The following is a 22,958-nucleotide window of genomic DNA, read 5'->3' as shown; positions in this document are numbered from 1 at the left end:
TATGATTGGCATAATTTGGACGTATTTACACCAGTTGATGTGGGGGGGGGTTCCTATGGCTCATGGAGACCTGAGAAGGCTTTTTTTTAAGGAGGGGCAGAGAGTTGCGGGGATGGGTTTTGGCTCCTCCCCCTCCATCCTGGGGGCCCAGGTCGGGGTGAGGGGCCCGGGGGTGTCTGCTGGCGTCGTCGTCTCCGTTGCATATTATTAATGACTTTTTGTTTTTGTTTTTTTTTTTGTAAAAAAACCCCCTTTCCCCCACCCCCCACCCCCAGCTCCTTTGACCTTCTTCCCTGTCACCCCCGAGTCCCCCCACGGGGGGGAGGGGAGCGCTAGAGGATGGAGGGCAGGGTTGGGGGAGCGCGGCGGGCGGCCCTGGGGGAGCCGGGGGGAGTGGCAAGGGGGGCGAGGCGCAGGGACACCCCGCTCAGGCCCGCGATGCTGCTCAGGCTGCGGGATTTCTCGTAACCTGGGGGCGGGGGGAAGGGCAGAAACAGGAGGGAGCGAGGAGATGGGGGTGCAGGCGGAGGGTCCAGCAGACAGCGGGACCCCAAACAGAGGGAAGCAGGAGAGAAACAACAGAAGGGATATGAGATGGAGAGAGAGAGGGAGACAGAGACAGGAAGAGATGGAGGGAGAGGGTGAGACACAGAAGGCAAGAGAGAGAGACGGTGGAGACAAGAGTCGGACACCAGGACACAGGGCGACAGATGGCAAGAAACGGGTAGATGGACAGAGGCGGACCAAGGAGATGGAGAGAGAGAAGTGAACAAATCGGACAGTCAGTTGGCATCAAGGAGAAAGGTTCAGACATGGGGAGAGGGGAGAGACTCAGGGTTAGGAGGCAAGGTGGCACCCACCGAGCCTCCCCCACCCTACCCCCACCGCCGCCCGCCCCTCCAACCCCTTCCCCCCAATTGGCCCAGGTGGGCGGGGGCAGCGAGGCAGATGGTGGGCAGCAGGGGCGTGGGGAGGGAGCTTGGGTGGAATGCCAGTGGGCGAGCAGCTGGTGGGGAGGGCTTGGGAGGGGATGGGTGGGGCCGCAGGCGGTGGGGGGCTAACCTAGACGGAGAAAGAGGAGGACGGGGCGTGGGGGGGTGGACTGTGAGGGGCTGAACGGAGCACAAGTCGGCAGTGCCCCCTGGGTGGGGCCGGGGTGGTGTGGTGCTGAAGGACAGCTCCGGGAGCAATCTGATATCGGCAAGGCTCAGCCGAAGGTCGTAATGGGCTATCTTTAAAGGCTCATCAGGCTTTCAGATGGGAACCTTCTGATGGGAAGGTCCTGACAGCGTCTTGATACTCAAGGGCTCTAAGGCTTAGGGGCGGGTGTGGGGTTTCTTGAAAACTTAGGAATGTCTTGAGAGTTCTGCCAGTATCTGGGCTGTTCTAGGGCTTTCCTAGCCAGTACCAAGGGGTCAGTCTGGACGTGGGCATTTTGACAGGAGGAGACAGGGCCTGGGGGGGGGGGTGGAGTTGGAAGCCCAGTATCTTGGAGGCACCCCCTCCCAGCCATTCCCAGTTGCTAACCTGGGGGAAAGGGGCAGGGGGGGATCGAGGGTCTCGCGAGGTCTCAGGCGGTGACAAGAGCTGGGGACAGAAATACACAGAGTCACGGCGGGGTGAGGGTGGCCAGGGAGAACCCCCCAACACAGCCTCACTGTTGGGGGGCCGGAGAAACGCCGGGATCTCTTCCTCCTCTCTGGTGTTTTCCGCGGGAGGGGAGCAGTGAAATGTGGGCGGCCGGAGACATCAAATATGGAAGGAGCTTCCGGGGTGGCTTGGGCGGGTGGGTGGGGAGGATGAAGGGAGAGAGGAGGGGGAGTACCGAGGAGGAGTCGGGGAATGCGGGTCAGGTGCTGGACTCAGCAGCACCTGAGGGAAGACAGAGAAGGGGGCTGATGGGGTGGGTGGGGACCAGGTCAGGAGGAAGGGTCTTGAAAGGGGGGGGGGGCTAGGGAACAGTGGAGGGTGAGGGAGAAGCTAAAAGAGGAAGACAGGCGTGGAAGGGATAGGGATCCAGGACCTTGGGGGAGGGAGTTCAGCCAGCCCCATCAGCTCCAGCCATTATTTGAGTTCAATGAATGGATTTTGGCATCAGAGGCAAAAGAAGCAGAGACCTACCCCCCCCCACCGATCCCCCCACACCTCCCTTACCCCCATTCCCAAGTCCTCCTGCCCCACCCCTCAATTTCATAGGGGCCCATCCAGACCTGGGGGTGGGGGAACAAAGGGGGTAGGTAACAGGGCTGGGTGCAAGCGGGGGTGTGGGCTGAGATGGGAACAGGGAGGTGGGGGTTGGTAATGAGATGACAGTGGAGGATGACAGGGGAGTGGGGGGTGTGTGTGTGCTGCAACAGGAGAGGTCCAGGAATGGAACAAGAAGAGCCAGACAGTCCCCTCTGGACTAGGAGCCCGGAAGCCTGGCTTCTTGTCCTGCATCTGCTCTGTGGCTGGGGGTTGGCCATGGCCCTCTCTGAGCTTCTGTGAAACAAGGGGCTTTAGATGCGGTCCTCCTTGGAGGCTCCCTGAGTCCTGCTCGGCATCTCCTTAGGCTGTGGCTAGGGATTCTTTAAGCTGTATTTCTGCATTTGGAAGATTCCATAGGTGTTTCTTGAATGAGTAAGTGACTGACCAGGTGCCTTCAGGTGGCGTCTCAACACTTTTAAGATCAAATCCAGCCTCTCACCATGGTCAAAAACACCTTCCCCCCAGACTCCTCCCCTCTCTTCTTGGCCATTCAACTCCAACCACACTTTGCTCCTTGCTGTTCCTTTAACAAACCAGGGGCATCCCACCTCAGCACCTCTTTCTTCTGCCCGGCTGGTCCTTTTTGAGCTTCAAGTTTTGGGTCACCTTCTCAGAAAGACCTTCACAGACCCCTTTATCTGACCTGGTTAGAGTAATCATCATTTTTCTGCTTCCCCCACTCATGGAGTGAAGAACTTTCCCTGTAAAGGGCCAGATAGTCAATATTTCTGGGGCTTCATGGGCCATACCATCTCTATTGAAACTATTCCACTCTGCTGTTGTAGACAGTGGCCGTGTTCCAATAAAGCTTTATTTACAAAGCAACTGGCAGACAGGTTTGGCCCTTGGCTATAGTACCTTGCCACAGGGCTCTAGAGTATCAGCTCTGTGATGGGAGATCTGTGCTTTGTGCTCTGCCAAATCTCCAGTGCCTGGAACTCTACCCTCAATCATTGTTGCTGAATGAATGAATGAAGTTCGGGGTTAGCTGGGGTTGTTGTGAGGATTACAGAATATATGGCATGTGGAAAGTGCGTGGTTATGTTTGCTGAATAATTCACCTCCTGTCCCCTCCCTCTCTCTCTCTCTGACCTCTCCCCTGCCCAGTCCTGGCCCTGTTCCTCTGCTTTTCTTCTTCCCCATCCCCATAGCTCCGACCCTGGCTCAGGCTTCGTCCTCTCCCCCTGTACCCTCATTCCAGCCTCCACCTCGGCCTCCCGACCTGCAATCTCCCCACTCCAGTGCCTCCTCACGAAGCCCCAGAGTGGACCTGATCCTCCCCAGGTCCCAGGACAGGGCTCCTCAGCTCAGCCTGCTCTCCTGCCTCAGGTCTGGGTCTGCGTCTGCCTCTCCCACCAAACTGGGGGTAGGGGGTGGGGTTGATATGTTCCCTGTTGATTCCCCATGCTTAGCACTGTGCCAGGAGCATGTATGTGGGTGCTTGTAAGTGCTGGCCAAGCCACGAGTGACTGCATAAGTGGCTGAGTCTTTCTCACCCCATCCTGTATTCAGAAGAACATCCTGGGTATGTGCCCCCTTTTCTTGATTAAACAAACAAATGCAAAACCAAGGCGGGAGGCAGGGGGAGAGATGTGGATGGGGGTGAGGATGGAGGTCAGTCGTAAGGCCGTTGGGGTTGGGGGGGATCAGGCACACAGTGGAGAGGGGTGGGGTTAGTTCTAGGAGTTAGTGAGAGGCAGGGCGAGTCCTGGGCAGATGGATGTGGGGTCAGTGTCGGGGCTGGAGGTTAATTGGATGGAGCTGTTCACAGTGAGGGGTGGGAGTCTTGGTCAGTGGGGGCTGCATGTTCTCAGATGGGTTAGTCAGGAGGGAAGGGGTTCAGAGGGGTGGGGGTTACTTACCCCGGGGGGAGGGGGTTCGTCCACTAGGGGGATATCCAGGCCGCAGCGTTGGCGTTGAGGTCGGGCAAGAAGCTTGGGGGGCCTGGCTTACGCCAGTCTGGGGGGGGCAGTGGGGGAGCACCGGTGGCTGGGGGTGGGGGAAGAGGCCGGAGGTTCCGGGGGGGGGGGGAATGGAGATGCAATAAAGACAGGTGAAGGGTCAGTGGTGAGGAAATTTGGGGGAGGGGGTCTGAGAGGGAGGGAATTGGGGGCCAGGAGGTGGGGGAAGGGAAGTCCAGCACCTCCTCCCCCATCTCCCTCTCTCTCCTCCCCTAGGGGAGGAGAGAGAGGGAGGGTCCCGGGGGGGGAGGCCAGTGGAGGGCACCTCACCTTTCCGGATGGAGCCATCAGGAGATGGGGCGTAGTCGGTGAGGAGGAAGCAGGCTCGGTCCCGGCCGTAGCGGCCCCGGCTCCCAGGGGTGATGGGACTCTTGTCTTCCGGGGACATGGCAGGCTGGTCAATGGCTGGGCAGTCCTCGTGGGCAAGCGCAGCAGCTGCAGGGTCCCCGTTGGGGCGGGGATCTATGTCCGGAGGGGCAGACAGAGACACAAAAGCGACAGTGAGTTGTGGGAACTTGTGGAGGAGAGGGCGCCAGAGGTGCAGGGGGTTGGGGGTGTGGCTGGTGGGTTTGGGGAGCGGGTCGTGGCCGGGAGGGTGCTGAGTCTTGGGAAGGACAGCAGGGAAGGGTGTCGAAGGCCAGAAAGTGGAGTCAGGCCAGGCACTGGGTGCCGAGAAGGGCAGCGCTGGGCTAGGGCATTGGGTGTTTGGAGGGACAGGAACAGGGGAAGAGGTGGTTGGGAAGTGAGCTGGGTACTGGTGGGCTGCGTGGTTGAAATGGACCGAACGGGACACAGCTGGGGTCGGGTGCGTGGTGTGAGATAGATTTGGAAGGATGGTTGGGAGGGATGAGGAGGCTGGGAGGTGGTTGTTTAGGGAGGAGTGTTGGACGCTGGCAAGGGCATAGTGGGGAGGCATTGGGAAGGTGACAGATGAGGGAGGGGGAGGTGGGGGTCCCCTAGGCTCTGACTCCAGCTATTTTTAATTGGTGTGAAACTGGGTCAGCGGCTGAGGGAGCAAGATAGGGGGCCAGGCGGCCCAGCTCCCTTTCTTGACCTATTTAAGGCATGGGGGTGGGGCCCCCCCAGCCGCTCCCTTGCCCCGGACAGATGTCCCAACTGCTGCTTCTGAGACACAGACTCCCCTGGGGGGAGGGACGCACAGGCTCAGTCAACTTTCCTCTCATTTCCTTCATCACATAAGCTGTAGCTGCCCCTGGCCTCTGTCTCTGGCCCTTGATTCCCACGTGAAACTCCCTCCCCATGTCTCTCTGAACCCCTCCCTTTTCTCTGAGTCCCTCTCACCATATGGCTGATCACTCTGCCCTCCCCCGGACCCCCTGAATACCTTGGATGCAGGTCTGTCTCTCCCTAAAACTCTTTCACATGAAACCTGCTTCTCCATCACTGCTTGATTCCCTGCTGCTTCTCTGGCCTCGACACCTGCTGTTCACTTTCCTCTTTCCCATATCTGTTGCTGACCACCTCTGAGCCTCAGCACATACCTCCTGCCCCCTCAGCACCACCCGATCTCTGCCTGCCCACCCCGCCCCCCCAACCCCTGGTGACCCCTCCTCACCTGCCCGGTTGATCTCAACCACTTCCTCCTGAGCCAATGGGCAGGGCTCCCCAGGGGCCGGCAGAGGAGGCAGCCCCATGATTCCGAGCCCACCCGCTCCCCCCCTGAGCAGCCCAGGGTGCGTGTGGGGGCCCGGCGGGTAAGCCCCGGCCACAGTCACCCCCATGGAGGGAGGGGTGATGGGGGGTGGGGGGCTGATGCCTCCGCTGCCGTGGTGAGGAGGGAGTGGGGGGGGCGGGGGCGGGTCGGGCTTGCAATAGTTGGGCGAGCCAGGCTGCGGGGGCCGGGGAATGTGTTTGTTCTTCTTCTTGGGCAGCTTCTGTTTGGCCATGGCCAGCGAATAGTACATGCCGAAGTTGTTCACAATGACGGGCACCGGCATGGCGATGGTGAGCACCCCGGCCAGGGCACACAGCGCCCCGACCAGCATCCCCGACCACGTCTTGGGGTACATGTCTCCGTAGCCCAGGGTTGTCATGGTGACCACGGCCCACCAGAAGCCGATGGGGATGTTCTTGAAGTAAGTGTGGTTGGAGCCCAGGATGTCGTTGGGGTCGGCGCCAATGCGCTCGGCGTAGTAGATCATGGTGGCAAAAATGAGCACACCCAGGGCCAGGAAAATGATGAGCAGCAGGAATTCGTTGGTGCTGGCGCGGAGCGTGTGCCCCAGTACGCGCAGCCCCACGAAGTGCCGCGTGAGCTTGAAGATCCGCAGGATCCGGACGAAGCGGACGACCCGCAGGAAGCCCAGCACGTCTTTGGCGGCCTTCGAGCTGAGGCCGGAGAGCCCCACCTCCAGATAGAAGGGCAGGATGGCCACACAGTCAATGATGTTGAGGCTGCTCTTGAGAAATTCCACCTTGTCTGGGCAGAAGGTGATGCGCATGAGAAACTCAAAGGTGAACCAGACCACGCACACGCCCTCCACGTAGGTCAGGAAGGGCTCCGTCTCCACCTCCACATTGGTGATGTTCTCCGGTGGAGCCCCAGGGATCGGGGAGGCTTGCGTCACTGTCTTGTTACTGATGTGGATGAAGCCCTCGTGGGTCTCCAGGCAGAAGGTGGTGATGGAGATGAGGATGAAGAAGAGGGAGGCGAAGGCCACATACTGTGGGACAAGGTGGGAGAAAGAGGGCAAAAGGTGACCTAGGCATCTGGTCGACCAGCCAGCTACCCAAGCCCCTCCCAGTGGCCCCTTTGTCAGATACAAACTCCAGGGGAATCCGGGTGTCCCAGCCCCAATGCATCCATCACTTCTTGCATCCTGTTCTCTCTAAAGCTTGCAAAAGGATCAGAGGCAGCTCTCCCCCAGCTCGGGAGAGGAGCTGGCCTCAGCCGCAGCAGCAGATGGTCCACTTCTTTCCTGGAAACAGCAATTTCTGGCTCTGTGCTGTCTCCTAGACCTTCCCCCTCCTGTTCCCTGTGTCGTATCTCAGGGGTCCCTGGCAGGGTCCAATGATTCTGCTGAGGGATGGGGGAAGGGAGACTAAAATCATGCATCCTGTGTCTCAGAGGCTTTGGGGCTTGGCTTGGAGCTGGGGGGAAGGGGAAGAGGAGAAGGTGGTGAGGAGGCAGAACCAGGAGGTGGTTAAGAGTAGGAAAGCCTGGGTTTGAATCCAGCTTTTTCTCTGCCTAATTGGGCAAGGAGATTAAGCCTTCTGAACCTCAAGTTTTGGTGTTTTATTTTTACAGGATTATTGTAAGGATCACATTAGATGAATATACGAAGGACTTGGCTCCAAAATCAGTGCTTGAGCTTTTGTTAGGTTATAAGGGCATCAGTTAAAGGGGAGCCAAGGTTGAGACCTCAGGTGCCAATGTTTAAGGACCATGATGCTAATGACCGAGTCAGAGAAAACAGAGAAGGCTGGGTGAGGCCCTCACCCAGAGAGAACAGTGAAGGGGTGGACCCACAGAGGAGAGGAGTGGTGTCAGAGCTCTGAAGAAAGAAGGAAGTGAAGGGTCAAGACTGAAAAAAAGGGAAGATGATAGGGATGGGGTTTAAGGCTCTGGAAAGGAAGGGAATGTCCGGGGCTTGGGCATAGAGGAAGGGGAGAGGTAAGAGCTAGGTCCAAGGAGAGGTGAGGGGACTGGTCGGAGGTTCAGAGGTATGGGGTGCCTGGGTCATTTCAAGATGGGGAAGGATCTGTGTCCTGAGCGCACAATGGTGTGGGTTTTGATGAAGGCCTTGAGGACTGAAGGCAGGGTCAAGATCTTGAAGGCCCCTAGGAATATGTAAAAGGGAGGTCAAAGCAGTAGGGTTTCAGCAGGAGGTCTCAGCAGTCCTGAGAGAAGGGGATGGGCGTTGAGACAGAGGGAGCTTTAGTCAGATGGGTACAGGAGAGAGAGACTGGGCTTCAGAGAAGAGGGGAGAGCCAGCGTTAGGCTGCAGAGACGACCCTAGACCTTGGGGTAGCCTGCGGGGAGGGAGGGTCAGCGCTGGCCCTCTGCCCCACCCACCTCTTCGTTTCTCCGCAGTGGTTTAAGAGGCCAGAGGCCGGCGCAGAGCGCATGCCCGGTGCTCCCCCCGCACCCCACTCCGAACTGGGCGCACCGCGCAAGCTGCGGCACTGCAGTGGGGGCGGGCCGGCCGGGCCAGGGGGCGGGGCGCGCGGTGGCCAGCACCACGGACAGCTCCCCCGCCGCAGTGCGCAGCCGCAGGGACTGGAGGCAGTCTTAACCCCTACCGGGCCGGAGCAGAGCAGGCGGTGCGCAGCCGCGGTGCCGCTTCACAGAGGGAGGCCACAGCCCAGGAGCTTGAGTAACTCCTTCCCTCCCAGGACACAGAAAGAAAGGTGGGCACCCGCCGCAGTGCGCAGCTGGACAGCGTCAGTACTGGTTTACCCCCTTGTCCCGAGATGGTTCAAAAGCAGAAGGGGTAGGAGGGCATGGAGTCCCTGTAAGAAGGAAAGGGGAGATCACAGAGAGGGGAGCGAGGGAGGAGGAAACCGGACCCTCCACTTTGCTCTGGCTTCAGCTTTTGACTCTCAAACTTTCACTTGAAGGCTAGAAAGTGCTTGACACTACATGGACACTCAAAACACAGCTGTAAAGTAAATAAATGTCCTCCGGAGCTGTCCTGAACCCCTAGCTTCACCTCAGGACCCTTCAATGGGGTCACAAGAGGGAAGGTCGCCCCAGGCCATGGAGGGAGGGTGACTCTCAGAGGCCTGAGGGGGCATCTAGGGCCACGTCCCTTCCGCATCTTCTCTCCCCCACCTCCCCCCACCCCAAACCCAAATCCTGCCAACTCAGCGCTTCCGGGGACCAAACTTTATGCAGTGCCTCGGGCCCCCCTCCCTCTCACTCCCTCCCCCGGCGCGAATGCGGCACTGCGGCTCCGCGTCCTTCCCGGCCCAGGACGCGGCACGGTGGGGGGAGGGTGCCGGACGGCTCCTCCGGGTGTTTGGGTCCCCAGGAGGCTAGGAAGGGGGCTGGAGTCTCTCCTCTTTCCCTCCTTTCTCTAATTCTCGCTATCTTGAACTGTCCTCTCTCCATCAACACAGGAAGGAAGTTAGGAGAAGGAAGAGGTTCAAGTGAGAACTAGGGGGGAGGATAGCTATTTAGCCTCAGAAGTTACAGATTTTTGAGTAAAGTTTTCTAGGGGGGAGATGAAGGGATCTTTGGGGGAGGGCTAGAATTTTGAGGGCGATAAGGCGGGAGAGAGGATAAGGCTGGAGTGTGGACTCTTTGGTTCACTTTGCGGGGAGGGGGGTCAGGAGGGGCTCAGGAGCCCAGTTCTAGGCTTCAGATTGGGTAGTGGGGGGCGGGGGTTGTTGAGAAAGGTGAAGCGAGCAGGGATTGGAGCCGGGGATGGGGGGACAGGTGGAAAGAAACAAAGAAAGAACTGGGAGCTATTTTGAGAAGGAAGTTTTGGGTCTGATAACTTGAGGGTCCCAAGGATTGAGGTTAGATAAAAGTTCTGGAGCAGGAAGGAAAATCATTTAGTGACTAGGAAAAAGGCTGGGAGGCTGAGGATGGGGTGGGGGTGGGGTTGTCCCAGAGATAGAGAGTGGGCTATGCAGTTTAAACAATGGAACGGAGAAGCTGGGAGAATCTGTGGATGAGGCAGAAGCGATTCTAGAGGGCATATGGAAAGTTCTGAAGACGAAAGACATTCTGGGGGCTCGGGACTCTTCTGGAGACGTTGAGGAGGAGTGTGAAGCCTTGGGGGAAGTCTGGAGCTGTATTGAGAAATCCTCAGGAGAGGAGTTGGTGTGAAGGATGCGAGAAGGGATGTGAAACACAGAGGGGGCAGCAGGGTTCCAGGAGAGAAGATGCCCCAAGACTCAGCGTTGCAATGAGGGCGAGGGGGGAGTGTCCTAGCGGGAGCAAGTCGTTTCGAGGTTCAGAGGGGTCCCGGGGGCTCCGAGAGTGGGGTGGGAACTATTCTGAGACTTAAAGGGCAGAAGAAGCAGGGGGGCTCAAAGATAACCAGGAGACGCAAACTTGGAGAGAGGGAGTGGATTCGGGGACGGGCGGAGGGAGAATGAGAGAGGTGTTGGGAGAGCCTACAGGACTGAAGGTTGGAGAACTGAAGAGCAGGCTTCACGGGGTCTGTAGGGGATGGAGAGAGTGTTCACAAGCCCTGGGACACTTTGAGGGTTAGGAAGCAATGTCTTCTGAGGATTTAGGGAGGTCCAAGAAACTGAAGGCTGGGGGAGAGTACGCTGAGGGTCTGAAAGGTGCCCAGAGAGGTAAGAAGAGGTGAAAAGAGGCTGGAAAGACTCTGAGGGTTGAGGAAAGATCTGAAAGCTCTCTAGCGGGGTCCAGGAAAGGCGGGGGTGGGGAGGTTGTTTAGGAGATTGGCCCATCGGAGAAGTTTCTAAGGATCTAGGATGGACTAGAGAAGCAGGGTGGGGTTGAAAGAGGTCTGGAGGGTTCTGAAGGTTGGAGAAACATCTTCTGAGGATTTGGGGATGGCCAGGAGAGGGGTGTGTGTTCAGAGGGGTACGGGAGGCCCAGGAATGGGGTAAGAGGCTTCTAAGAAACTGAGAGGCTGAGAGACCAGGAGGGTCTGAGAGGGGCCAGGGGCTGAGGGCGAGGATGGGGCGTTCCTGAGGGTCTGGGAGCTCCAGGAGAGGGGAGGGGGATGGGGACTCTGAGAGAGAGCTCACCCTGGCGGCCCGCGACGAGTAGGGGTCCTCGAAGAGCGCCCACACCCGGGGCTGCCAGCGGCGCCACCACGTGCCGCCCGCGCCGCCCGCGCCCCCTGGTGGGCCCCCGGCACCGCCGCCCGCGTCCTGGAAGCAGAGGCGCTTGAGCTCGCCGCCGGCGCCGTCCAGGCCGCCGCCGCCCGCGCCCGCCTCGTCGTCCAGACCCGCGTCGTGGGCGCCCGCGGCGTTGGCAGCGTTGGCGGCGCCCGAAGGGTCGGGTGCCTCGAAGGAGTCGAGCGCTTCCTCGGCGTCCCGGTGCTGCCGGTAGGTCATCCAGCAGCAGGCCTCCACGTCGGTCTCGTCGATGCCCCAAAAGCCGAGCTCCTCCTCGAAGAGCGGCCCGCACACGTCGGCCGGGCAGTGCAGCTTGCCCGTACGGTAGTAGTTGAGCACGTAGGCGAAGACACCCGGATGCCGGTCAAAGAAGAACTCATCGGCGCCCGGGTCGTAGTCGAAACGCGCCGCCGCCTCGGGCTCCGTCAGGCCGGCCAGCCGCGTCCCCGGCAGGGTGCGCAGCGTCGAGCGGTACGTCTCATGGCGCACGCCGCCCACGTTGATCACGATCTTGCCACTGTCGCCACCGCCGCCGCCGTGCCGCCCCATGGCCGCCGCCGGCAGCCCGGGGCATGGCTCGGCGCGCCGGCCCCCGGGCCCTCGGGGTGCTGGGGGGCCCGCCGGGGACGCGGCGGGGCCGGGCTGCGCAGGTTGCTGCTGCTGCAGCAGCGGCGGTGGCGGCGGCGGCGAGGGCAGCAGCGGCGGGGATTCGGACGGCTGCGGCGGCGGCGCCGGCTGCTGTTTGCAAGCCCCCTGGCGCCCGCGGAAGGATGAGACGCAGACTGAGCTCAGCATTGGATGGGGGGCGGAGCGTCAGGGGCGGGGCGTTGTGGGGGCGGAGCCACGGGTAGAGACAGATGTGACTGGGTGAGAGGAGGCGATGGAGGAAAGGGGCGGGGCCGAAGGGAGGGAGGAACTGAATTGATTGGCCTTGGAAGAGATGGGGCGGGGCTGAAACTGGGAAAAGGACCCAGACTCCAACACTGCCTAGCTGGACGGGGCGGGGCCGCACATGCGACACACCGATTGGATCTTTCTGAGATTAGGGGCGGGGCCGACCGAGATGTTAAAGGGGCTGGATGGGAAGCGAAAGTTGCCAGGTTTGGCCGCACTAGGAGAACAGAGGAGGCGGGGCTAGATGTGAGAAAGAGATTTGATTTAACTAAAAAAAGGAGCGCCCCGGGTAGACGAATAGGATTTGTCCAAGCTATTTAAAGGGGCCTGACTGTCCGAGGCTGGCGGAGACAGGGCTTGGGCCACAAGGCGGATGGCCGTCCGAATTGGATGGAGACGGGCCTAAAGAGCCGGCAAGCAGTACCTGGTGGAGTGGGGCAGATGGAGACTGCCGGGTTGGGATCCTAACATTGCTTGGACGAGGCAGGGCGGATCTTAAGAAGAGGCAGGGGCACAGAAATTACAAAGTCCTAATTGTGGGAGGGTGAGGGGGCGGGACTGAACGAGGGGCGGAAACTGGAAATGAAGAGTGGCACTAGGCTGGACTGAAAAGGAACAGAGAAAGGGGAACAGGGACTAAGATCCAGTAGAGAGGGGACGGAATGAGGCGAGGCCCGGAAACCTGAGAGCTTCTGACTAGGTCTAATGGAGGAGGAGAGGTAAAGAAAGTACCGGGTCGGAGCTGCAAACTCGGCCCGATTTACCGGAGCTGGACCGGAAGAATGCCAGGATGGATGGGAAGAAACTGAGAGGTGGTGGGGTCCACGAATGGTAGAAAACGTCTTAAACTGCCTGAGGAAATGCAAGACTAAGAGAGGAGAGGGGCTTTAAGGGACTTGAAAGCAACCAGGGTAGGCGGGGGCGGGGCAGGGCTAAGAGTGTAGAGAATGGCTAAGGAAAATGTGAGACCTGCAAAGAGTACAAGGTTATCGGGATGGACGGAGCGGTGGAACCTAGAACGGGAAGTCTTGGAGGCCAGATAACCTAGGAGAGAGTCCTAAGGGTCAGCAGGGCCTTAAAGGGGGGAACGCGGTGAAGGAGAGGGGACAAGGTATAGATAATGGCAGACTGCAGCCAGGAAAACCGAGGGATGGATGAGAACTGGTGAGGAGAGTCTTAAGGGAGGCGGAGGGGAGAAACTAATAAAACACTGGGCAGCACAGTCTAGGCTGAGGCAACAGGCGGGGCCGATAGGAAATTGGGCGGAGTCAGTGTCGGAGCGTCCTGGAGAGAGGGCAGGGGGATAGGGGCGGGGCCAATGGAAGGCGGGACCAGAGCTAGGCGGACCGCCGAGCAGCGGGTCCGGCCCCGCCCCCTGGGCGGGCCTAGCCGCCGGGTGGTAGAGCGCAGGCGCGGGGCAGGGGCGGGGCCAGCGGCTGCGGCTGGGGCTGCGACGGCCGGAGGCGGTGCCTGTGGGAGGGAAGGGGGGCTGGTCAGGGGCGGCGGGCCTCCCCGCTCTGCACTATCCCCGGCAGGTGTGGCGACTGGTTGGTATCGCCTCCCTACCCATCCCCGCTCTGGCTTCTGTGTCTCTCATCAGTGTCTCTTTTTCTCTGAATGTTTGTCCCCCCTCCTCTGCCCTTACTCCTTTGAGACTTTGGCCCCTCCATTCCAAGTCTCTGCGCTCCCTCATGGTCTCTGTCCCCGTCCTCTGAGTCTTACACCTCTCTACTCTCTAAGCCTCAGTCTCCTCTCCCCGGACCGTGGCGGGGTCTCTCACCCTCAATGTCTTTCTCTTGGCCTCTACATTTTTCTCTGATTTCTCTTTCTGTGGCCTCTTTCTCCTCTCTTGGGTTCCTGAACCCCTCTCTCTCGGTCTCTTTTCCCTCCTGTTTCTTTCCTCAATAATCCCCTCGCCCCAGGGCCTCCCCGCTCCTCTCTCTGGGTCTCTGTCCCCCAGCTCTTGTTCTCTGACCACCTCCTTCCCTGTGTCTTTGCCCCCTCCTCCGTCTCTTTCGACCCTCTGTCACTGCCTTTTCTCTTTCTGTCCTCTCTCTCTTTTCCTCCCTTGGGTCTCTACCCCCTCCCACAATTGCCTCATTGATCCCTTTCTGAATCTGTCCCCCTTTTCCTGGGTCTCTGTCCCCACTTCTTTGGGGCTGTGTCCTGCTGTCCTTTGGCCTCTGTCCCTCTCCTGGATCTCTGTCCTTCTCTCTCCGGCTCCCACTGCATCACCCTCTCTAACCCTCATCCTGGCCAGGACTCGAGGCTGCGTCACTGCAGAGTTGCAGAAGTGGGGCCCGTCCTGAGGACCTAGGAGGTAGTTTCCTTCGACTCCCCCACCCCCAGACCTAGGTTCCCCCACTGCCCCCTAACCCAGTGTTCTCGGGCAGTCCTCAAGCTCCCGTGAGACCCGGGAGGACCTTGGGGCTTCCTACTCTTCTCTGCTCCAAATTCTGGTGTATCCCTAGGCAGAAGCTGCGAATCCTGAGGTGAAGAAATGGGCTTGGGTTGAGTGAGGCTTTGGGGCAGGTGGGGGTGGGGATGGATGCTAGGGCAGGGGTTGAGTGGGCATTAGGGGCTGGGAGTAAGCGCTAGGGTAAGGACCTAAGTCAAGTATCCCCCCTTATATCCTCCCCCCGACCCTACCCCAACTCTATATTTTTCTGCATTTGACAACAGCCAGGCACTGGATCAAGTTACCAAATCAGCATTTTTGCAGGGGTCAGAAGGTGTGGAAGAAGGTGCCCGTGCAGAAGGGAGGGGAGGAGGAAGAAGCGAGGAAGCTGGAATAGGGGAGAATATGGAATGAGACTCAGGATTAGAGAACATGGGATGAGGGGAAGAGGTTCGTTCAAGGATGATACATATTCCATCAGGCCCTGGGAAATGTGGATGCCCTCACTTCCATATGGCCCTCTCCAGGCACCACTGGGGTATGAGGGGGGATTTATGAGCCTTGATTCTCCATCCATACGGAAGGTTTCTGACGGCATAAGGAGGGCTTGGATTATGGGACACCAGCTTGGCAAACAGAACAGAGGGAAGTGTACTCGATTTTTGGCGACAGATACCAGGGGAGGGGAGGTCAATGTCTGTTCACGTCTTCAGACCCTTTCCCCACCCCTTCTCCTTCCCAATCTATCCTTCCTCAGGCCTTCAAGACACAAAATTCCTGAAAGCCCCAAACTCTCACCCTCGTCATCCTTGGCGCCCCCTCCTAACCCTCCCTCTCTCATTCCCCAAAGCCCTGGAACTGTTTCTGACTTCCAAGACCCCTTCCTTGTTCCTCCGCCCACATTCCTACCAGACCCAAAAGCAGGACAGACAGTCTCCCCCGGGCACTAAAGCTGAAAATGTGGGAACTCTCTGCCTATGATCCTTGATCCCTCCGAGAGACCCTCCGAGTACCTCTCCGCTGTAATCTTTGAGTCCTCGTCTCCCTTGTCCCCCGCCTTCAAAACTGGGACTTGGGCTGTCTTACCACCCTCGGACCCTGAGTCGTCTCCCCCGCTCCTCCGTACTCACCCCAAGTCGAGGCGGGGCGGGGATGGGGGAATCCGGGACTGGCGATGGGGGGAGGGGTGGCCCAGCCCTGGCAGCTCTGGGCAGCTAGAGGCTGCGGAGGGGGTAGTGACATCATCGCCGGAGAAGGGGCGGCTCAGCTCCCCCACCCAAACCGGGGGCTTCAAGCCCCGCCTTTATGGCGTACCCAGGGGTCCCGAAATCCCCGAAGGAGGAACAGGGGATAAAGTGTGCGAGAATAGTATGCCCTCCCCTTAGAATAAAGGTTGGAAAACCCTTTACGGTTTCAGACAGCCCCGCACTGCCACCTGTCGCTGCGATCGCGACCTGTCGCCTCCTACGCGTGTTGTGGCTACGCCCGCCCACGTCAGAGCGTGCACACCGCTCAGACTACAACGTCCGTGATGCTCTGCGGCGTCGGGTGCCTATGAGCAGAGGCAGTGTAGGCGAGGGGCTTCATGGGCTTCGTAGTGATCCTCCACCGGTGTGCTCTGGGAGAAAAGGAGCAATGCCTTTCTGTCTCAACTCCAGAGAGCCGGACACTAACTTTTTTCTGCAAAATCTCCCCCTTAAAAAAAAAAGGAAGTAACCTCGGTAAATTTAATGGAAATAGTAATTTTTTTTTTACTATCGGTGAGTGCGCATGCGCTCAACCAGGGCCTCAACCGGAGGACTGCGCCTGCGCAAGCTCGCGCCTTCACTGTCTTTTTCCGCGATCTCGAGCGCGGGCCAGCCCCACTCGGGCGCCGGTTTTCTCGTCGCCACGGTCGAAGACGGCCACGTAGCTACCCAAGAAGACATCACCGAGGATCCAAAGGGGCCCTGCGGGCGGAGGCACGTCCAGAGCCGCGAAGCCGGACAAACAGACACTGACGCCCCTCCGAGTAATCTACAAGGCGATAAGACCGGTCACAGGTGTCATTTCCACCGGCCTGCCTTCCTCCTAGGAGCCAGAGCTTCGCCCTGCCCACCACTAGATATGTTTCTGTGCCGCCTGCTTGGACCCAGTGATGTCTCACTTCCAGCCCCACTCTTCCAACGCGTCACTCTGACGTCATTATGACGGCGACCTACCTGGATGACGTAGTCCTGGGCCGTGAGGTTAAACCAGACCCCCCCAAGAAGGAAGGAGACTGGGGGGAGCGTTGGAATTTTCGAGCACTCGATGTAGTACTGAGGAAAAAGAGGAACAAGTCTGAGATGAGGGATTCCTTCTTGGCTCAAATTTTTTCTGTGGCTCCCCAGTGCAGCAGGGTAATGTCCATTTTGGGCAACTAGGTGTTAAAGACCTTTTGTGGTCAAGCTTTCCTGTCTTCTGTAGCTTTACTGGCTCTTCCCTCATTCCTGTTGATAATTGTTGCCACTTATCCTAGGCTTCCATTTGATCAGACCCTCTTTTTTTCCTCTAATCGAAAATCAAAAACTGGTGGCCCATTGGACCATATTGTGCCTAGTATATGTAATTAGTCTTATACTCATTATGTTCACACACTCTTATCCAGTCCTGAAAAAACCTGGATCACCATCCTCTCCTATGCACTGTGACACTCAGGACAGACTCTGGGGAGGTGTCCTTGCTTCCTGCCACTAGACACCCAGCCTCTCACTCACAAGGTCCAGTGCTTTCTGCCCTGGGATGCCCTCCTACCCACCTGATTCCCACGCTCAGGCCAAAGCATCCTGTCCAATGACCACTGTTAAATCCCTATGAGCCTCCCCAGCCTACATCCAACAGACACCAGGTCCTTACTTTCCCCATCAGCAGGGGGACTGCCCCAATGGCTTTCTCCAGGGCCCGGATCTCCTTAGTGGGTCCTGCGATGAGAGATGTGCCTGTGTCCAGAATGGCAGCACAGCCCCGGGCACAGACAGTCAGCCCTGTGCCCACCTGAACACTGTGAGGCAGAAGTGGCAGTCATTAGAGCCGGCATCCTAGGAGGCAAGACCCCCAGCCTTCTCTTCCCTCAGACCTAGGAGTCCAGGCCCACAACCCCTGCTCCATCAGACCTAGGAATCTGGGTCCCCAACTCCCTTTTCCCCAGGACACTGGAGTTTAGGCTCGAGCCCACTCCTCCCAGACCTAGGAGGCCAGGTTCCTCACCGCTCCATGTGGATCTGCCAAAAAGCGGGGATCGTGACTGGCACAAAGGTGAGGGGTGGGATGTAGTGTGCTGGGTCTGAGCCACCCAGGACCAGCTCTCCTCCATCGGCTGCCTCAGGGTTCCTGCAGAGGCAGACAGTTGTGGGTGTCATGGGAATTTCTCCTGTCAGCCCCAGGAATGGCCAAGGGAGGGACTTCCTGCCAAAGGGGTGGTGTCTGGGTTCTAGGTGGGCTAGTGGGATGCAGGCAGGACCTCAATGTGGGGACTGGAAGCAAGGCAAGAAGTGAAGAGAAATGGGGATTTTCTTGGGGGAGGTTAGAATTTCAGGGTCTTGGGGGCTTCCTGAAGTGGGCATGGGACTTCTTGATTTGCCCATAGAAAGCAGGACTTTGTGGGGGGTTGGAGCATTGAGGTTTCTGAATTGGCTCTGGGTGGCATGATTGAGAGGAGTGAGGCGCCCCAGGTGGATGATGAGACTTTCTGAATTGCATGTCTAGACATTCAGAGGAATCAGACTTCAGTTTTCTGAGAGTGATGGGAACGGGGGGTGGGGATGGGGACTTCCCAGAAGTGTGGAAGGACAGGATCTACTAAGTGTTAGGTGGACGAATTCCCTGGCAGTCCAGTGGTTAGGACTCGTCCCCTGCAAGGGTCACTGGTTCAATCCCTGGTCAGGGAACTATGCTGACTGGGCAAAAAGAAGAAAAGTGGATGGGACTTTCTGGGTTGGACATCCAGATAACTAAAAGACATAGAATTTCCTGCCTGCAGACTTCCTAAATGACAGCTGGGGCTTTTTGAGTGTAAGGTTTAAGCTTCCTAAAAGGTAGATGGGACTTCTTAGGTTAAAAGGGCCAATTCCTAATTCCTGATGTATGTTCCCAAATGGAATTGAAATTTCTTTATGCTGAAGACGGGGTTCTTAAATTCAGTATTTGATGGGGTAGGGCATGGAATTTCTTGGTTTGAGTTTTGAAATGTGGAACATTTTAAATGATGGTGAGTTTCTTTAATAGGTCTCAAGGTGTTGTTTAGCGAGGGGAACTTCTGAATAGGGTTCAGGTGTTTCTCCTAGTGGGACAGTGACTTCCTGAATGGAGGGCGGGACTTCCTGAAGGAGGGCAGAACTTCCTTCTTGGGACTAGAACTTAAGAGGAAGGTAGACCCTCACTCGTTACCTGTTGAGGTAGAAGGAGAAGACAGGCTTATCCAGTAGGCCCTGGTCCACCAGTCTGTCCAGCGGGGGCCGAACTCCTCCCACGGCCAGAACGGGAAAACCGAGGCCCAGTATCCCATCAAAGTGGGCAAAAGTGAAGACCAGGCTGGGCTCCCACAGAGCCTCTCCAAAAGTCACTGTTGCACCTGTGATTCCCCCAATCTGGGGTAGATTCAAAAGGAGTGAGTTACTTCCAGGAGGACGTTACCTACCTAACTCTGAGGTCTCCCAAACCAAGGCAAGAATCCCAGATCGGGTCCTCAAAACCCCCTGAAGCTATGAACACCTGTAACTGCCTAGGAAGCTGTGCCTGGCAAAGGCCCACCCCTGCCTGGGAGGCCCCGCCTCGCCCCACCCCACTCGCCTTCCTCCAGGAAGCCCCGCCTCCCAATTCGGAAGCCGCGCCTGCCTGTTTTCCCAGGAGGCCCCGCCTCTCCAACCCCCGCCCCAAACCAGATAATCTTAGAAATGGACTGCTTCTAGGCTCCCGCCGTCCAGGGAACAAGGTCACGCACAGTCAGCTTGTCCTCACTCAGGATGCCAGCTAGGCGCCCGGTTCCATATTGAATGGCAAACTTGGTCCCATTGGACCGGAAGGAGCTGGAGGCTTTAGGGTTGAAGCGGTGGTGGAGCCCTAGGTTAGAGAGGCAGGGAGACGTCACTGGGAAGAGGGGTCTTCCCGGCGCCTCCTGCCCCTCTGGCCAACTCACCTGTGAGGGTGTGTTGGAAGAGAACAGGTCCTCAAAAACCTTGGGAAGACCAGGCCCAGCCCCCCTTCTCCCTTTACCCGAGTTCAACCTTCATTTCCCCTCTGAAAGCTCACAGCAGGGTAGACTGAGGAAGTGGCATCTCACAGATGGAACCCAGAGGTTGGAGGAGCCAGTGTCAAAGACGACAGAGAAGTTTTGTGGGGGGGTCCCCAGCCCAATTTCCCCATAATACTGGACCTGATAGCAAAACAGGAGAGGTTGTGGATGAAGAGCTTGACTTGAGAGCAGGAAGGTTGGGGTGGGGGCTGGGGGAGGTGGGGGGGTTGGCAGCCTATGTATGGATGTGACTTACATTCATGTAATTGGAGAGGGGCACAAAGAAGGTCTTGTTCCCAGGAGATGGAGCCCCCAACCTGGGGGGCTCCGCTAGCTTCTCCCATCCCCTCAGTGGGTTCAGGGCCTTGAATCCAGTGTTGACTCTTCGAAGTGGGATCCTGTGGGGGAAGAGATGCCAACAGTTAAGGAACTACCCTTTCTAGAGATCCTCCATAACAGACTTCCCCAAAGAGGATATGATGACAATGTAAACATTTCCATGGTCCTGGAGTAATGGTCACTACCGGTTCAGTTCAGTCACTCAGTCACATCCGACCTTTTGCGACTCCATGGACTGCAGCACACCAGGCCTCCCTGTCCATCACCAACTCCTGGAGCTTGCTCAAACTCATGTCCATCGAGTCGGTGATGCCTTCCAACCATCTCATCCTCTGTCGTCCCCTTCTCCTCCAGACTTCAATCTTTCCCAACATGAGGATCACTGCCAAGAGCCCTACAAAAGCGGCCTTCCAGGAAACCCCCACCAAACACCTACCAAACCACAATGACAGATTTCCCCTGAAGACTCTCCCAAGAGCAAACCATCCCAAACAGACTCTCCCCAAAACGTTTCAATAAAAGACATTCCAAATAATGTAAAATAAGCCATTCCAGAGTGGATGTACACGAAGTTCTCCCAAGAGTCTAACATATTCGGGGCGGGGTAGGGGGATGAATTGAGAGTTTGGGATTAGCAGATGCAAGCTATCAATATGTTTTAATATTTAATTTATTTATTTGGCTGTGTCAGGTGTTAGTTACAGCACACGGGATAGTGGCCATCGTTGCAGCATGTGACATCTTTTAATTGCAGCATGCAAACTCTTAGTTGTGGCATGGGGGATCTAGTTCCTTGACCAGGGATCAAACCTGTGCCCCCTGCATTGGGAGCCTGGAGTCTTAGCCTTTGGATCACCAGGAAAGTCCCGGAAACTATCAATATCATATATATAGAATGGATAAACAGCAAGTTCCTACTGTATAGCACAGGAAACTATAGTCAATATCATGTAATAAACCATAATGGAAAAAAATACGAAAAAGAATGTATATAGGACTTCCCTGGTGGCACAGTGGATAGGAATCTGCCATCCAGTGCAGGGGACATGGGTTCCATCCCTGGTCCAGGAAGATTCCACACACCATGAAACAACTAAGCCCATGCGCCACAACTACCCAAGCCCACATGCCTAGAGCCTGTGCTCCCCCACAAGAGAAGTCACTGCAATGAGAAGCCCTCACACCACAATGAAGAGTAGCCCCCACTCACTGCAACTAGAGAAAGCCGGTGCAAAGCAATGGAGTCCCAGCGCAGCCAGTGGTTGAGGCTCCGAGCTTCCACTGCAAGGGGCGAGGTTCCATCCCTGGTCAGGGAACTAAGATCGCACATATCTCAACTGAGAGTTTCTATGCCACAACTAATAGATCCCACATGTCACAGAGAAGATCTTGTATGCCACAACTAAGACCTGGTGCAGCCAAATAAATACATGTTCAAAAGTGAAATAAATTTTAGAACTGCTACTTTCTGATTGAGTAGGTGTCTAGGACGGAGCCCAAGGATTTGCATTTCTACCAGCTTCCTGGGTCCTGCTCATGCCAGTGTTGTTGGTCCTGAGTCAACACTCAGAGAATCATGTCTCTTTGCATTGACTTGGGAAGTGGCCATGATCTATTAGGTTGAAAAAGTAGGTTAGCAAACATCATGTGCAGTAATCTTTTTGAACCTGCTTGTAGGTGCTCCTTGGGGCTCTGCTCTCCACGACTGCCCCCCACCCATGACTCAATCTTTGAGAGGCTTAAGAATGTGAAGTGGGGATAAAATGTTTCCTGGAAGAGTAGACCCCCTCCCACCATTAAGAGTTCCAGAAAGTGGAGAGAAGAGAGGAGAGGAAGGGAGAGACTGGGGGAGGCATCAGAGGTGCGGGTGAGGTCATAGGGGTCCCTAAAACGGGACTTCTTGAGACCTTGACAATTTTGAAGTGCAAAACTGGGGGAGTCTAAATTTAAATGTCACAGACCTGTCTCTGCAAATTTTCTTGGAAGAGGGGTGTCACAGGTCTGGAGATCTCAGTATCAGATGATCACAGCTCAGAGTGGGACCAGCAGAGTCCTTCCAAAAATGTGTACTTCGGGATGGGCCACAACCCAGGGTCTCAGGGTGAAGGACCTTGGACTGAAAGGGCTTGGGTCTTGGGAGAGATCAGGGAGGACCCTTCAGTGGGTGAGAGCCCAATTCAGAGACCCAGGAACCAAAGAGATAGGAGTCATGGATGCTGGGTGCCAGGTTTGGGAGTCCCTGAACTGCGGAGCCCTGGACTTGAGGGCAAGAGGGGGAGAGTCTGTCCCAGGTTGGAAGGTGATGGGGGTCCCCAGTACCGGATGAGCGTGGGCCCGGCGGGCTCCAGGGTCAGGAATAGCAGCAGCAGCAGTGGCAGAGACATCTCCGGGGACCCGTGTGGACCGAGGCGTCCTGCAGCTCTGTTCTCTTTCAGCGGAGACTCCGCCCTGTTCACTGCCCACTTCTAGGTTGCAGACGTGACTAAGACATGGAGTTTCTTGATGGGTGATTTGGGGATAACGGGTGGTATTTTTGAAGGGATGTGCAGAGTACTTTTGTAGGGTCTCCAGAAGTCTTATCCTGTGTTACTGGCGTGCCTCACTCCCAGATTCAGTGGTGGTGGAGGGTCTTCTGTGCCCTGCCCCCTCTGTTCTTTAGATATTGTCTCTTTTAGTTAAACTTTCACTTCATTTTTTTCTGAGACTCATTAACCACAAGGGTTTTCTTGGGCCACCAAAGGGATGGGTGGGGTGTTTGTGAAAGGTCTGGGGGAAGGGAGAGAGGATCAGACTGCCAGAGTATCAAGAACCCTGCTTCTTTTTTTTTTTTTTTTGGTCAGGTTTTCTTGGTGTGGCCTGTTTTTAAAGTCTTTGTTAAAGACTTTAACAATATTGCTTCTGTTTTCTTTTCTTTTGTTTTATTGTGGTCATGAGGCAGGTGGGATCTTGACTCCTGACCAGGGATCAGACCTGCACCCTCTGCACTGGAAGGCAAAGTCTTAATCATTAGGCTGCCAGGGAAGTCCCAGGACCCACTTATTGTCTTATCTGGAAAATAATGAAACACACACACAAATAAAAA

The 22,958-nt window shown here is 57.0% G+C and overlaps 2 protein-coding genes across 3 annotated transcripts; both read right to left on the bottom strand.

Moving 5' to 3' along the window:
• Nucleotides 1–215: 215 nt before the first annotated feature.
• Nucleotides 216–11,789, bottom strand: KCNC3 (potassium voltage-gated channel subfamily C member 3). Of its 2 annotated transcripts, XM_081514679.1 has the most exons (5): nt 10,902–11,789; nt 5,785–6,892; nt 4,479–4,670; nt 4,110–4,236; nt 3,159–3,206 (listed from the first exon to the last, which is right to left on the bottom strand). In XM_081514679.1, the coding sequence occupies exons 1-4, from the start codon at nt 11,787–11,789 to the stop codon at nt 4,133–4,135; spliced, it is 2,292 nt and encodes a 763-aa protein (XP_081370805.1). In that variant the 3' UTR covers nt 3,159–3,206; nt 4,110–4,132. The 2 variants fall into 2 exon arrangements, with proteins under 2 accessions (XP_081370804.1, XP_081370805.1); XM_081514678.1 differs by lacking the exons at nt 3,159–3,206; nt 4,110–4,236 and adding an exon at nt 216–469.
• A 4,223-nt stretch (nt 11,790–16,012) lies between these two features.
• On the bottom strand, nt 16,013–22,276 carry NAPSA (napsin A aspartic peptidase). The gene is made up of 9 exons (XM_081514811.1): nt 22,196–22,276; nt 19,794–19,935; nt 19,555–19,678; nt 19,247–19,365; nt 18,694–18,893; nt 17,515–17,637; nt 17,164–17,308; nt 16,488–16,586; nt 16,013–16,302 (listed from the first exon to the last, which is right to left on the bottom strand). The coding sequence occupies exons 1-9, from the start codon at nt 22,258–22,260 to the stop codon at nt 16,111–16,113; spliced, it is 1,209 nt and encodes a 402-aa protein (XP_081370937.1). The 5' UTR covers nt 22,261–22,276; the 3' UTR covers nt 16,013–16,110.
• Nucleotides 22,277–22,958: the final 682 nt, after the last annotated feature.

This window comes from Giraffa tippelskirchi, chromosome 7 (genome assembly GCF_054371585.1).
Source record: "Giraffa tippelskirchi isolate mGirTip1 chromosome 7, T2T-mGirTip1v1.2.pri, whole genome shotgun sequence".
In the NCBI taxonomy this organism is placed as follows: domain Eukaryota; kingdom Metazoa; phylum Chordata; class Mammalia; order Artiodactyla; family Giraffidae; genus Giraffa; species Giraffa tippelskirchi.
This window is presented reverse-complemented; position numbering and strand designations above follow the sequence as displayed.